General features: G+C 40.8%; 1 protein-coding gene across 3 annotated transcripts in view; it reads left to right on the top strand.

Annotated features, from left to right (window-relative positions):
- The window catches only part of TSPAN12 (tetraspanin 12), a 71,849-nt gene extending 59,847 nt beyond the window's left edge, over positions 1–12,002 (top strand). For all 3 annotated transcript variants that reach the window (XM_055135361.1, XM_055135353.1, XM_055135357.1), the window contains one exon: positions 11,080–12,002. In XM_055135361.1, coding sequence (XP_054991336.1) covers positions 11,080–11,385 — 306 coding nt within the window. In that variant the 3' untranslated portion in view covers positions 11,386–12,002. The remainder of the gene's footprint in view (positions 1–11,079) is intronic.
- Positions 12,003–15,288: the final 3,286 nt, after the last annotated feature.

The following is a 15,288-nucleotide window of genomic DNA, read 5'->3' as shown; positions in this document are numbered from 1 at the left end:
TCATTGTGAAACCTGTTGTTACTGTTTTTGGCATATTGAATACGCCATGGGGAGCTTGCCAGGCTCTGCCATGCACGCGGATAGCTTGCCGGCCTCTCCAAGAGGGATGGGGGAATCAAACTCGGGTCAGCCGCATGCAAGGCAAACACCCTACCTGCTGTGCTATTGCTCCAGTCCAATGATAATTAAGGTATTTGTTAAAAGAATTAGGCAAATAGTGATTTAAGATTATATTTATCTCCTAGTTTTTCTAATAATGACAGGAAAAGTATTTTCTCTGTGTGTTTGTGTGTGTGTGTGTATGTATATGTGTGTGTGTGTGTGTGTGTGTGTGTGGTGTGTCTATTTGCAGGCATACATGCACTAAAAGCTGATGGTAGATCTTCAGAGTAAGGTTTTAGGAGCCATATGAGGACTGGAGTGATAGCACAGCTGGTAGGGTGTTTGCCTTGCATGCAGCCAACCCGGGTTCGATTCTTCCGTCCCTCTTAGAGAGCCCAGCAAGCTACTGAGATTACTGTGTCCACATGGCAGAGCCTTGCAAGCTACCTGTGGCGTATTCGATATGCCAAAAACAGTAACAAGTCTCACAATGAGACGTTACTGGTGCCCGCTCGAACAAATCCATGAACAACGGGATGACAGTGCTGCGGTGCTATGAGGTTCAGCATTTGACTGTTTTAAAACTTTCCCATTTCTTAGATAAATTTTTCGCACTTCTTCACATTGTAGACAAATATGTAGGTGGTAGAAGAACCCAAGTAAAAAGAGTGTTTGAATGAGCATTTTTTAAATGTTCAGCTTAATCAAGCAGGAAATGCCTATTGCTCAAATGGCTTTTACTAAGGAGAGTAAAACCTTCTGAGCTTTCTGATTTAATTGTCTTCATTTCTGATTTAATTGTCTTCATAGACAGAATGTTGGGGTGAAAAAAAAACTAACAATGTTAACTAAGTACAGTCTTTTGGATGAGATGATTCTTCCTGTCTACTAGTGACATACGGGAGCTCCAGTGAACTTGAAAGGCTTGCTGTTATTTTGAAATTAGTCTATTTCTGGATTGTTTCCTATGTGTGGGTTTAGTTGACCTTACTCTTAAAATAACAGACAGTCCTGCAGTGAATTTTATTACTTGATGTTTAATTTTTCTAAAGGAAGTACTTATTTCCCCGCAGAGCTTATGATTATCAGTGGAGAACTTTGGCTTTAACCTGTGAAAAGCTCATGAACTCATAAACTGTGATGATTCAATTTTTCAATTTTAGAAGAAATAGAAGTGAAGATTATATATTTGTACCTGATAATTAACACAGTCATTTTCAAACTTAAGAGTCATGTATATTGCCAAAAATCAATTAGAAAAATATCAATAGTGGCATGTATTGGTTTCTAGACTTTATTTATACTTCATCTTCATAAGCCCATTAGAAGTCAGCCTAATTTTTTTTTATATTGCCTGTGAATATTGAGTACTGAAAAGCCATGGGTGTTCTTCCAATTTTAGAAACTCATTTTGGAGATAGATCAGAGAATTATTTCAAGTGTATAATTTCCTCAAGTGAAATGAGGCATCCTGACATGCCTTCAAATAGATACTAGGAAATGAAGGGATTAGTGATTTTTTGCTGATAAAAGGGTAGTGTTATTATTTACAGTTAATAGCTGGCCAGAATTTTAATATCGCAGCAAATAAAGTAGGCTAGCTAATATGTCTTGTTTACACCTTTGAACTATTTGAGGTTATAAGGTAGGGCAAAATTGAATGAAAATATATTTAAAGTAAATCAACTCAATATTTTATTTTGACAGAAGCAACTAAGTACAATTAAGTTCTTTCCTATTCTGAGCGAAATACCCTTTGTGAAATGAAGTGCAATTTTGAACTGGACATTTCTGTTTTTTCTTTGACTCACAACACAAATGTTTGTTTATGCAAGTAGGTATCTATGAATAGTACACTAGATAATATAGAAATACATCAATATATTTTTCTTTTCTAGTCAGAATGCCCTACTTCTCAAAAGTGTCCAAATTTGCATGGCAAAGTGTAAACCTTATTCTGAATGTTTATTTGGCTCAAAATAAGCCTCTTGATGTATGTTCAGACTGAATTCTGTCAGTGAGGAGGATACAGAATGGGACATAAATCCCAGAGCTGATACTATGAATTTAGAAAGTGACTGTGGAAGAGAATTATTTTATACAAAGAATCTGGGAAACATTGTTTCTTAAGAAGGGGAATCTTCTTTGGGAAAGCTAATCCTTTAAGTAATTATGTAAATGCTTCACTAATATTCAGCATCATACCGGATATGCTGCAAGTTTTTACAATTGCATCTGCATCACCCAGGAAATATTAAGTGTTGCACTGTATTAGAGGCATTTGTATATTTATTGATATGTTGTGTCCACTCTCATTTTTATAAAATAAATAAATTCAATAATAAAGTAGAAATAGTATTTAAAAGTATGATTAAGAAAAGAGCAAGTGCACAAGCTATAACAGGAAGACAGGGTTCCTGTTAAGTTTTCTATTTGCCTTTGAACTTTCTGTCAGCCCTCGTGAAAAGAGGGCATAATCATCTGCATGACTTTTAATGTTGGGAGTTCAGGTAGTCTATCAAAAAGAGCAAATTCTGAAGCTTTTTTTTTTAAAAAAAATGGTAGTTTACATAGACTGTTTTTTTTTTTTTCCTTTTTGGGTCACACCTGGCAATGCACAGGGGTTACTTCTGGCTCTGTACTCAGGAATTACTCCTGGCAGTGCTCAGGGAACCACATGGGATGCTGGGAATCAAACCCGGATCGGCCACGTGCCAGGCAAATGCCCTACCCGCTGTGCTATTGCTCCAGCCCCTACATCGACTGTTCTTAATTATCTAGGAGAACATACTCAGTATTCCTTTTACAGCTTTTTTTCTTTTTGTTTGGAGAGGGGGGTCTCCCAGGTGGCGCTCAGGAGGTCCAGGGCTGAGGTCCAGATAGGCCGAGGTGCAATTCAAACACCAGAGAATGTGATTCTGCTTGGTCCTGTGGTGCCGGGAGGGCTAGCTGGGTCACCCAGCAGTTGCCACAGTTCTCCAGGGCTACACCTGTGATGAAGGCTTGCAACTCTTGATGATGCTCGAGCAGTAAGGTAGTGCTGGGAATTGCTGGGGATTGAACCAGGGCTGGCTGCAAGGCTTACAATCTGTCCCGATTATATATGGCGCATTCTTCAATCGATGTCTGTTGGGGTCTCAGCAGCCGGCCTGAGACCCTGGCCAAATCCCCTGCCCTTAGAAGCAGGAGCAGGCTCTCTTCACAGGGGCCTCAGGCCCTGTGCCAGCACTCCACCCAGAAAGACACCCTGGTTGAGGAGATAATGGGATGAAACCTGAAAGTCACCACTTGTCTGAGCTAACATACCCGGCCTCGAGAAGCGGGAAACATGAATCATTAGCTAACACTGTAGAGGGCCCAGCGAAGTGTACATGAGGAGCGTTGATAACCAGGTGTTCACAATATCCAAGCCGCCCAGAAATTGTGTATACATATCCTGTGGGAGCTAATAAAATGAGAGTTGCTTGACCTCCAACTCTTCCCCCCTCTGCGTGGTTCTTTCTCGGTGGCGGTGGTGGGGTGGCCGCGGTGCACAGAGGGGCTGGGCAGAGCCTTCTTTCTTTCCCACACCCTCTCCCTTAGGGAGTAAGTCTGGTGGCTTGGGGGATCATACTCCAGTTTGTCGGGGTCGACTGGCCAGGACCCTGACAGATGTCATTAAAATACATCTGACAAGAGAGCAATATGTGCCCACATATTGTAGTAGTCCATTCCAGTGTAGCACATCCTTGGTGTTCTGGGTTGATACTAGGATATAATTTTATTTACTTATTTATTTATTTATTTATTTATTGTTTTTTGGGTCACACCCGACAATGCTCAGGGGTTACTCCTGGCTCATGCACTCAGGAATTACTCCTGGCGGTGCTCGGGGGACCATATGGGATTCTGGGAATAGAACCGGGGTCGGTCGCATGCAAGGCAAATGCCCTACCTGCTGTGCTATCACTCCAGCCCCCATACTAGGACATAATTTAAAGTGCCTCACAGTTGATCTTATTTTTCAATGATCAGTAGATGACACTTCTTTTGGAGGCCTTCTTGGAAGAGAAGTATAAACAGGTTTTTGTTTTGTTTTGTTTTGTTTTGTTTTGTTTTTTTTAATTTGGAGACATACCTGTTGATGCTCAGGGTTACTCTGGCTCTCAAGAATTACTCCTGGTAGTGCTTGGAGGAACTTATGGGATGCCGGATTTGGAACACAGTTGGCCTTGTGCAAGGCAAGCACCCTCCCCACTTACTATTGCTCCAGCCTGAAGTATGAACAAAATCTAATCAATTCTGATGGCAGACTTAATCATTAAAACTTGGTTTTGTTGATGTCTGTGTTTTTTAACCTAAATGGTGATGCACTAGAGCTGACACCTTGTTAAATTCAGTGCTCTACCCTAAGACCTTTCTTTGAGTGAAACACCTGTGCCATCCTCAGTGAGGAAATGAGCCCAGGGACTTGCCTGGTGACCTTGTGCCATCTCAGCAAGATCCAGTGTTCTTTTCTGTAAGGGTGGAAACAGGGAAATTTATTATGGGCTCCAGACCCACTCACCAGAATCTCGGCCTTAATATTTTATCACATTTTCTCATTTGTTGTTATGGGGGCCACAGTGCAAGATACTCCGGACCACAACCAAACACAAAACAGTCCTGGGGGCCCCTATGCTGCCAGAGATGGAACCCAGAACCTCAGCACTTGAAAAGTGTACTCTACCACTTGAGCCACATTCCCAGCCCCGCGTTTTCTTTCTTTTTTTTTTAATAAGTGAAAAAATAGTTATTTTCAAAGAAACATTGACAGCATATACAATCCAGAAGGAAACCATGAGGAGGAGGATGAAAATATATTCAGAAAACTTAAAGAAACTTGGACCATTGCATCTGAAAAAAAAATGGTTAAAGGACAAGCAATTACTTCAACGGTGACTCTCTATTATGAAAAAGAGATTGGTTTAGTATGGAATGAACCAGCGTCCCTATTAAGTAGACAGGTTCCAACTAGGGAGCACTCATTAAGACTTAGTTCAGTGTGGATAGAGCTCTCAAGTGAGACAGGGAGCGATTCTCATTAGAGGGCATCTCCTCTGAAGGCTACGTCCCTGTATGTTCCACACTTCTTGTTTCTTTACCTGTCTTGTCATTTTCATTTGCTGTTGTCCGAACTGGGCATTTTAATATAATGTGCCTCCTCTGGAAATTAGCGTCTCTACTCTTTTCACATGTCATTTAGTTGTTGTTTATTGTGGCAGTTGTTTGTGTATGAATAACATTTGGAACAACTTCTATAAGATATGTGTTCATGGGGGAGTTGGAGCGATAGCACAGCGGTAGGATGTTCACCTTTCACGCGGCCATCCTATGTTCGATTCCTCCGCCCCTCTTGGAGAGCCCGGCAAGCTACTGAGAGCATCGCGCCCGCACGGCAGAGCCTGGCAAGCTACCCGTGGCATATTGGATATGCCAAAAACAGTTAACAATAACTCACAATGAAAGATGTTACTGGTGCCCGCTCGAACAAATCAATGAGCAACGGGATGACAGTGACAGTGATGTGTTCATGGGCTATCAGATGAAACCACTGAGGTTCCTGCTCAGTGGATTTGGTGGTTGACTCCCGAATGAAGAGTTTTTCCTTTGAGGCCTACAGCAGATGTCTCCTAGCCTTTGCCAAGGGAGTACAGAGCCTGAAGCTTAGCCAGAGGTGAGATGTTAGTGCTGCTGTGGTCTTTTCTGAGCATGCGCACAGCCTGGGGCACCGCTCAGCCTGACTTAGCTGGAATCTCTCTTGATTCCCACAAATATATCAGTTTTGCCAACCTCTCCACGGACGTTGCACTCTCATGCTTTTCACTGAAAGCTTTCTGATGAGTCCATTGTGCACAGCTGAAATCCACAGCCTCAGGCACCCTCCGTGTCAGTTATCTAGCACCGCTTTTGACAGGAACCCCCAGAAAAAAAATAAGGGTGGGCCCTTATTTTTGAACTGCAAGGCAGGTCAACTAAAGACAGCTTTATACATGATATCTTCCAGGGAGTCAGAGTTAAGACAAATAAGGACAGTTCTGGAGACTAGGGCTGTGAATGCTCTCCAAACCGAATCCTTTCTCTCTGGTGTCTTCCAGAGCTCTGGTTTTTACCGTGAATTTCAAGACTAGTTTGTATCTGAAAGGGAAGAAGATGCACTTTATAGTTTAAGGATGATGATAACAAAAATTAAAACGCCACAAAATTAGCTGTTCTTACTGAAATTCAACTGATTTTCTTCAGATTGATGTAATCTTTGGTTAATTTCTAGAATTACAAAAGGTCTAGTCTGGCCACTTTGGTGAGTTTTTTCTAAGTTTTATGGAGAAGGTTTTGCATGCGGCTGAACCGGGTCTGGTTCCTTCGTCCTTCTTGGAGGGCCTGGCAAGCTACCGAGAGTATCCCGCCTGCATGGCAGAGCCCAGCAAGCTACCCGTGGTGTATTCGATATGCCAAAAACAGTAACAAGTCTCACAATGAGACATTACTGGTGCCCGCTCGAGCAAATTGATGGACAACGGGAGGACAGTGGGTGCTACAGTGCTTTAAGGAGAAGAGACTCTTCAGAGATTCTTTCTCTGCCAGTTGAGACATCATTGATTTCCAAGAACCCTTGCTCTAGAAAGTGCCATGCTAATTAATATAACACAGTTATTAATGAACCTACATGGTTTAATTTACTATATCTCTTTTTAAAATAGGTGGTTGTTTAATGTAAAATAAGAAATTTTTCACTAAGGCCACAATCTGAAATCAAGTAGGATGTAGTTTAGGTATCAATTTCTGCTTTGCTTTATTTGTAGATTTATAAAATAAACATTACCTTTCTTGCACAGTTATTTCCAGCTTAGAATAAGGTAGCAGAGTAAACAGCATTGAGAAAAACCCTAGAGATAAAATTTAAACCCCAGGGACTTAAAAAAAGTATCCGTTTCAGATGAGTGAGTTGAATTCAGAATTTTGACTCTTGCGTTTCAATTTTCTTTTTCTTTTCTTTTTTCTTATGGTGCTCTACCCAGCAACGGTGGAGGCCACCAGGGCCTCACCAGCTAGCACTTGGCAGCCAGAAGTGCTGGGGACTAACCTCAGGATCCTGCACATGCGAGTTCTAGCATTGAACTAGCTCCCGGCCTGTCTGTTTCATTCTGTGTGGTATCATCTGAGAATACTTGTGAAAATTGGACATTCACACACATTTGGGTGAATGGGTGCTGAGTGGGACTCTTGTGAAGTGTAGGAACTTGGCTGAGTTATCTTTGTCATATCTATTTTTGTCCCTATAATTATTTTTGCTGTATTTATTCTTGTTACCCACAGAGTGTGTGTTTGCCATTGCATGTGTGCCCACAGTTGTGTATTTGTTGACTAGAAAGATGACCACCAAAGTGATTTTATCAAGGCAGGGTTAAGAATGATTAAATTATAATAATTTTAATTTGAACTGGTGAAATTTAGGAACCTTCATTACTTTTTTTTTTATTGTTGTTGTTAATTACCATCTGTGCTCTACCAGGAGGAAAAGTTGAGGGCTAGAGAGTTAGAACCAAGGTTAAGGAGCACTTTTTTTCTTTGTTTGTTCTTGGATCACATCCGGTGATGCACAGGGCTTATTCCTGGCTCATGCAATCAGGAATTAATCCTGGCGGTGCTAGGGATATGGGATGCTGGAATTCGAACCCGGGTCGGCTACATGCAAGGCAAACCCTACCCGCTGTTAAGGAGCACATCTTGCATGCTGCCCACCTAAGTTGGTCCAGCCTGGTCTCCCAAGCATTGCTGGGTGCAGTACTGGAAGCCCCCTCAACACCAGTCCAGGGTCTTGCTCTCCCCAGCGTCTCAGGGCTAAGGCAGAATCAAATTCTCAGGCATAGAACCTCTTACCTGCTTAGCCAAGAAGGGGACTCGGGACTCCTGAGCACTGCTTGAGAGGCTCACCTGAACCTCAGGATTTATTAAAATGTGTTGATTTGTTTGATATGACTTTAAAATTTTTATTGAGAAAATACTATATAAATACTGTTCAATATTTTTGTAAATTTAATAATTATGGGTTATTCATTAGCTCCCCGCCTGACCCTCCCCCCAAAAAATACCCACATTAACAACTGACTTAGTATCCCTGCTTTCCTTGATTTTGTTCCTTATGGAATCTGGATAACACAATAAGGAGGCAGTAATGTAAGTAATTATCTTTTTATTTCTAATTAAATAGCTGCCTCAGTGGGGTAAGCAGTGAGTCACATTGCCCCTAAACTCTGAGTAAATTATTTTGAAGATTGAGTTTCTTGTAGGGAGATAGTTTTGCACGGATCTCTTGCATTTTTGCATATCTTACGAGCAGAGGCTCTGGCTGCCTTTATTCTGGACCATCTTTTCAAAGTTGTTTGTGCAGAATAGAGCCTTGAAAATAGAGATAGTGTCTCCCTCCAGAGAAGCGGGCAGGTTTGTTTATGTCTGGGAGGTAACGATAATGTCTCTCTTCAGTGCACAGGATGGGTATACTGTCTGCCCATTATAAGATTACATTTCCTTACGCTTATTTAATGTTCCTCTCTCATAATGCGAACCACTGTGTGACCAGGTGTCATCTGGCCTTCTTCATGTTGCCCTCGAGGCCTGAGGAACTGACACATTCTGGTTGCTATTCTTGCTATTAGTAACCAAGTCCTTTGTCTCTGTCTTCTGCTAGCATCTATGAAACTGTGGCAAGTGATTTTTTTTTTTTTTAGTTTCCCAGTAGAGAAAAATCTCAGAATCTTTTAAACTCTTGAAATGTGTCATACTCACATACTCAGAAAATTATTTCCTCGATTCTCACCTCAATTTAAAATCGATTTCCTTTTGGAGGAATGAATTAGTGTGCATTGCCGTGAATTCACTAGAGGCAGGGCATGTAGCTGGAACTTTTTGGTCACTGACAGATGACTTGTGAGGATTGGTATTTGCATTCTACTTTGTTTTCTTTGTCCTCCCTCTCCAGTTTTACTTGGCTGTGTTGTTTTTTTAAATTCCCCCTCCCCGCCCCCTCTGTTCTTCCAGAGTTCTCTTTTATATCTACCATAGCCACTCTTTTTTTTTTTTTTTTTTGGCTTTTTGGGTCACACCTGGTGATGCTCAGGGGTTACTCCTAGCTCATGCACTCAGGAATTAACTCTTGGCGGTACTCAGGGGACCATATGGGATGCTGGGAATCGAACCGGGTTGGGTTGGTCATGTGCAAGGCAAACGCCCTACCCACTGTGCTATCGCTCCAGCCCCATACCGTAGCCACTCTTAACCATTTGTACTCACAATTAACGAAAACATATCAGAGAGAGTGCAGTGGGTATGGCATTGCCAAATCGGGTTTAATCAGCAACACCACATAAAGGCCCTGAGGGGCCAGAGTGATAGTATAGCGGGTAGGGCATTTGCCTTGCACATGACTAACCTGGGTTCGATCCCTGGCATCCCTTATAGTTCCCCCAAAACCTGACCAGGAGTGATTGCTGAGTGCAGATGTAAACCCTGAGCACAGCTGGGTGTGACCCCAAAATAATCAAGCAGATTATTGTTTGTTTCTGTGGGGAGTGATCCCTAAGCACAGAGCCAGGAGTAAGCCCTGATCATCCTGAATGTGGCCCCTAAACAGACAAAAACAAAAACTCAAACAAAACAGAAGTGTGTGTGTGTGTGTGTGTGTGTTAATTTAGGGGGGAAGGGTTTGGCTTGATTCTCAGATGCTCACGTTTCAAGAGTAGATTCAGAAAATATTCTTGATATTCACGACCACTCCTCACAACCTCCTGGGTGGGTTTTTCAAAAAGTGCTTGCCACTGGCGCCTCCCATTCTCATTACCATTCCCTGCTGGGGGTACCTAATTTTGAGGTACTGAACCACACTGTGTCTAGGTGGTTCCAGGGCTTCTCCCTGTCATTTCTGGCCAGTAAGGCTGATGGTTCAGTGCTCAGGCCCTGTGGCACAGGAGATCACCAGAGCCACACCTGGCAGTACACCTGACAGTACTTGGTGCTCTCCAGGGCCTCACTCATCTCTAGCACCACGTGCTTAGGCCACATGGTGCCAGAGATGGAACTGGGGCCAGGCGCGCACCCTAACCCCCACACATTGAAAAATGAAGACTACAAATCATGGCCTAAAAATGAATAGGGAGGAGCCAGAGAGAAGTACAAAGAGTGAGGAGTTTGCCTTGTGTGTGTCCAATCTTGGTTCAATTCTTGGCACCCCATAGGGAACCCCAAGCCCACCAGGAGTGATCCCTGAGCACAGAGCCAGGAGTGAATCCTGAGCACTCCCAGCTGTGGCCCCTACACAGAAAAATAAAATAAGATAAAATAAAATAAAAGAAAATGAAGAGAGCCAGCAGTTCTTTATTGTTAACGTTTCTATTGAAGTGGTTTCATTTAATGAACTAATGCAGATAGTTTTCACTATTTTTCTTTTTTTTTAATTTTTTTATTGAATCACCATGTGGAAAGTTACAAAGTTTTCATGCTTAAGTCTCAGTTTTACAATGCTCAAACACCCATCCCTTCACCAGTGCACATATTCCACCACCAGGAACCCCAGTATACCTTCCCTCCTGCCCCCCCCCCACCTGTGTAGCTGATAAATTTCACTTTACTTTTCTCTTTACTTTGATTACATTCAATATTTCAACAAAAACCTCACTATTATTGTTTGGAGTCCCCACCCCCCAAGTCAGACATGTTGAAAAGAAAGCATTTGATAATTTGCTTCCCATTGCTGACAATAAAGAGATATGAGGTTGCGCAGTTTTGGATTTCTGAATTTTAGTCACTAATTCTAGGGAAATTTCTGCCAGAAATTGCATCACTGCAAGCTCGTACCTCCCTTTTGTAGTCGTCATAAGATGGCGGCCATGGCTCAGTAGTTTTCACTATTTTTCACCCTTTGCGAAACACCCAAACTGATAACTGTGATACTTGTTTTTGCAGGGTTGTGGGAAGAAAATGTATTCCTTTTTGAGAGGAACCAAGCAACTGCAGGTGCTCAGGTTCCTGGGCATCTCCATCGGCGTGACCCAGATCCTGGCCATGATTCTCACCATTACTCTGCTCTGGGCTCTCTATTACGATAGAAGGGAGCCGGGGACAGAGCAGATGATGTCCCTGAAGAATGACTCCACTCAGCCCCTGCCGTGCCACTCCGTAGAGCTGTTGAAGCCAAGCCTGTCGAGGATCTTTGAGCACACCTCCATGGCGAACAGCTTTAACACACACTTCGAAATGGAGGAATTGTAGAACAGAGAATCCAGAGAAGGGAAATTGCAGTTTTCCTCTGTTAGACTCGTGGACTTGTGAGCACCGACTTCTCTGTTTCAGATATGTGTAGAAACAAAACTGTTACCAGGAAAGCACAATTTTCTGCCCTTGTGAATGAAGAGGGAGGGCCAGAGAGAAGTTTTCGAAGAGTGAGGCACTTGCCTTGTATGTGGCCAATCTGGGTTCAGCTTCCTGCACCCCAAATGGAACCCTGATCCCTGGGCATAGAGCCAGGAGTAAATCCTGAGCACTCCCGGGCATTGTCCCTACACTGAAAAAGGAAAAAAAAAGAAGAATAAAACAAAATGAAGAGAGAGGGCTTGAAGGGCTGAAGTTCATTCTTACTTTGTGGGACTTTGGGGTTCCAATTCCAGTACCACTCGAGCCTCTGAGAACTACTGGGATTAGCCCTCAAACATGCAGGGTGGGGCGTTTGCCTTGCACACGGCCAACCCAGGTTCGATTCCCAGCATCCCATATGGTCCCCCGAGCACCGAGCACTGCCAGTAGTAATTCCTGAGTGCAGAGCCAGGAGTAACCCCTGAGCATCGCTGGGTGTGACCTAAAAATGCAAAAAACAAACAAACAAAACAACATGCAGGGTGCTCCCAATCAAAAAATTTTTGAATACATTATATGAAGAGGGAAAAGTTCCATATGATACCACCCAGATGATAATAATGCCTTTTGTAATGCTAAGGACATATTTATGATCTGTGTAAATTTAAAAACTGATTATCGCAGTGGACAGAGGCTTATGTTTTGTCTTAGTTTGACTGGCCTTTCTGCATCCAAATAATGGAGCTGTGCTATGGTGGGGTTAGAGTTACAATGAAGTTTGATTTCCTTCCACATGCTTGTTAGTATATAAAGTATTAATTAATTGCTAACATAGGAAGTTAAAGACTATACTAATGAATTTTATTAATTGTTGATATATTCTTTTTGAGGGTGGATAGATTCTATATGATAAAACTGAATATTGGTGACTACCTAAATGTGACTTCTGTTGGTTACTAAAATATTCTTACTACTTACAAGAGTGAACTAATACATGTCTTAAACTGATCAGGGATCTGTGTGTATATAAGAGTTTGTGTTAAGTCTGTATAATTCAATATATTTCAGTTCTTATAATGTTGAGAGTAACAATTGTGAAAAGGATAAATTTGTCCTGTATAGTATCATTATTTCAGACTTTTCTGTTGATAGAGCTTTAAAAATTCTGTCTTGAGTTTATATTTCATACAGAACTGTTAATTTAAATAGTAACCACTAATTTTGAAAATTTGCCAGTCTGATACAAAAGAATCATTATAATTCAGAATTTAGTATGGTCTCTAGGAAGTATTACCAAGAAAGTTTACATATAACTTAGTTTATTCAGCAAAGACTTGAATGCCCTCTTTCTCCTTAAGTCTTTTTGACACAAACACTTTTTTAAAAAAGAACTTATCTTTGCCCTTTCCAAACAAGAAGCAACAATTTTCAAGTCTGAATAGAATTCTTCAAAGAATAGTGTTCTCTTTCTCCAGCAATACGCTATGGGAATCATTAAAAATAAGTGACAACTTACTGAGATTTTTTTCTTTATTTCAGTAATTAAGATACTGTGGTGAATTAAGCCAATTGTGGAATTTTTTTACAAGAGTAAAATATATTTATTTGAAATGGGAAAAGTGCATTTTACTGTATTTTGTGTAATATGTTTATTTCTCAAAAAATGGAAAGAAAATGTGTCAATAAATATTTTCTAGAGCATAATATATGTTGTCTAACTTTATGCATCGTAAATACTTTTACCACTTGAAGCAATTAACAAAAGGGAAAAATTGAGTGAAATAATAACAATTTTCAGATTCTGAAAATAACTGTTAAGAGTATGTGCCCTCACAAACAAAAGAAAAAATGATGCCAATTTTTAAAATTTAGAGAAAAATAATAATGCAGTTTAATATAATCTGAAAATATGCATGATTATTTTCATTTATCTTCAATAATTTTTTCTTAGTCTAATTTTTTCAAAAAACAAGTAAAATAAATATAATACTTGAAATTGACAACTGAGTAAAATAGTTGAAATGAAAACTGAATAAATCACTTGTATTACCTCAAACTTCCCTTTTTACAATTTCTTTATCACCCAAACTCCCCACAATTTCACCTAAAATACCCAAGCAATTGAGCTATTATTTGATTATCATTTTGGTCTTTGACTATGATTCGAATTGATTGAATGATGAGTAGAGTTGGGTTTTGTTTTCTGTTGGGTCTTATGCAGAGAAACAAACAAGCATGTTTTGTGTTGAACTTCATTTTTTAAAAAAGCTGTGTTTTAAAATTTTTAGACTTCATATAGGTTGATATAATACCTGATTTAATACTCTAGGATAGTCAACATAAATTTAGACAATCATTTCATATATAATGTAATTGCTCGGTGAGAATAAATGACATTTATGGCAGTGGTTTACAAAGGCCTCTTATAGTAGCTGTGCACCTGGAATAATAAAGCTGCAAGGAACTTTAAGTAGTGTATTTAATATGGTGGAGCTGAGGGAGTTCACTGTTTGGGTATATTGTTCACTGTCTCACTGGGAATTTTTAGAAGCTTTTGGATGTAAAATCACCATTTTCAAAAGTTTAAAGTTAAAAAGTTTATTTTTAGAATGGTTACTAACCCATTCAGAGTACCCTGTCAATTTAGATATGACAAAGAAGAGATGGTTTCTGGACGCAGGTACTGTGAAAGCTGGCTAAGAGACACTTATGCTAACCACAGATATAGAAAAAAGGAGTGGGGCCATGCTTAGTTGGGAACTGAGAAATTTAGGCAGCTACACAGAGCAGTTGACATAACGCTAAGCCAAATAGGTAGAGTGGAGCCTAGTTAGCTCACAAAGAACATTCCATAAGCATGTTAAAGTTAAAAAGTATATACGAAAAGTTCTGCCTATATCTTCCTTAACATACTGTATGGGTTCAAGTCAGATATAACTGTATCACTGTCATTCTGTTGCTCATCGATTTGCTCGAGCGGGCACCAGTAATGTTTCCATTGTGAGACTTGTTAGTACTGTTTTTCGCATGTTGAATATGCCACGGGTAGCATGCCAGGCTCTGCCGTGCGGGCGAGATACTCTCGGTAGCTTGCCAGACTCTCCGAGAGGGATGGAAGAATCGAACCCAGGTTGGCCACATGCAAGGCAAATGCCCTAACTGCTATGCTATCGCTCCAGCCCAAGTCAGATATCAAGGTTTTTAATTCATTGTAATTGACTTTGTCATTTGACTTTGTGGGAGATAAGGATTTGAGTTCGTATTTTGACATGCAACAGATCAGTTTTCCCAACACTGTTTGCTGAAGAGATTTTCCTTCAGACTCTTAGCTCCTTTATCAAAGATCAGATGACTTGAAAGCCTATCAACCCCAAAGGAATCTTTAATGATTCAATGTCACTGGCAAAACAAAAGTAGAAAAAATAAACCAATGGGACTATATCAAATTAAGATGCTTTTCACTGCAAGAGAAATGGCCAGGATAAAAAGACATAACTCTGACAAAGGGTTAATATCCAAGATGTAAAGCATTTGTAAATATTAACAAAGAAAAAAAAGACAGCTTTGAAGTGGGTGCATCCCACGGGTGGCTTATGTGAGGTAGCAGGGAGAGAGATGGTCAGTTTCTACCTATCTGCCTCTGCCAACTCGGGACCCAGGGTTACCAGGTTCTTTTCTTGCCATCACTGTATCACTGTCATCCCATTGTTTGTCGATTTACTCGAGCAGGCACCAGAAACGTCTCTATTATACTCAGCCCTGAGATTTTAGCACACTCTCCTTACTTGTCTTTTCCAAAAATTGGAGGCTCTTTCAGGGTCT

The sequence above is a fragment of the Sorex araneus genome, chromosome 1, assembly GCF_027595985.1.
Source record: "Sorex araneus isolate mSorAra2 chromosome 1, mSorAra2.pri, whole genome shotgun sequence".
Lineage (NCBI taxonomy): Eukaryota > Metazoa > Chordata > Mammalia > Eulipotyphla > Soricidae > Sorex > Sorex araneus.
Note: the sequence above shows the minus strand (reverse complement) of the source record. Positions and strands in the feature narration are given on the sequence as shown.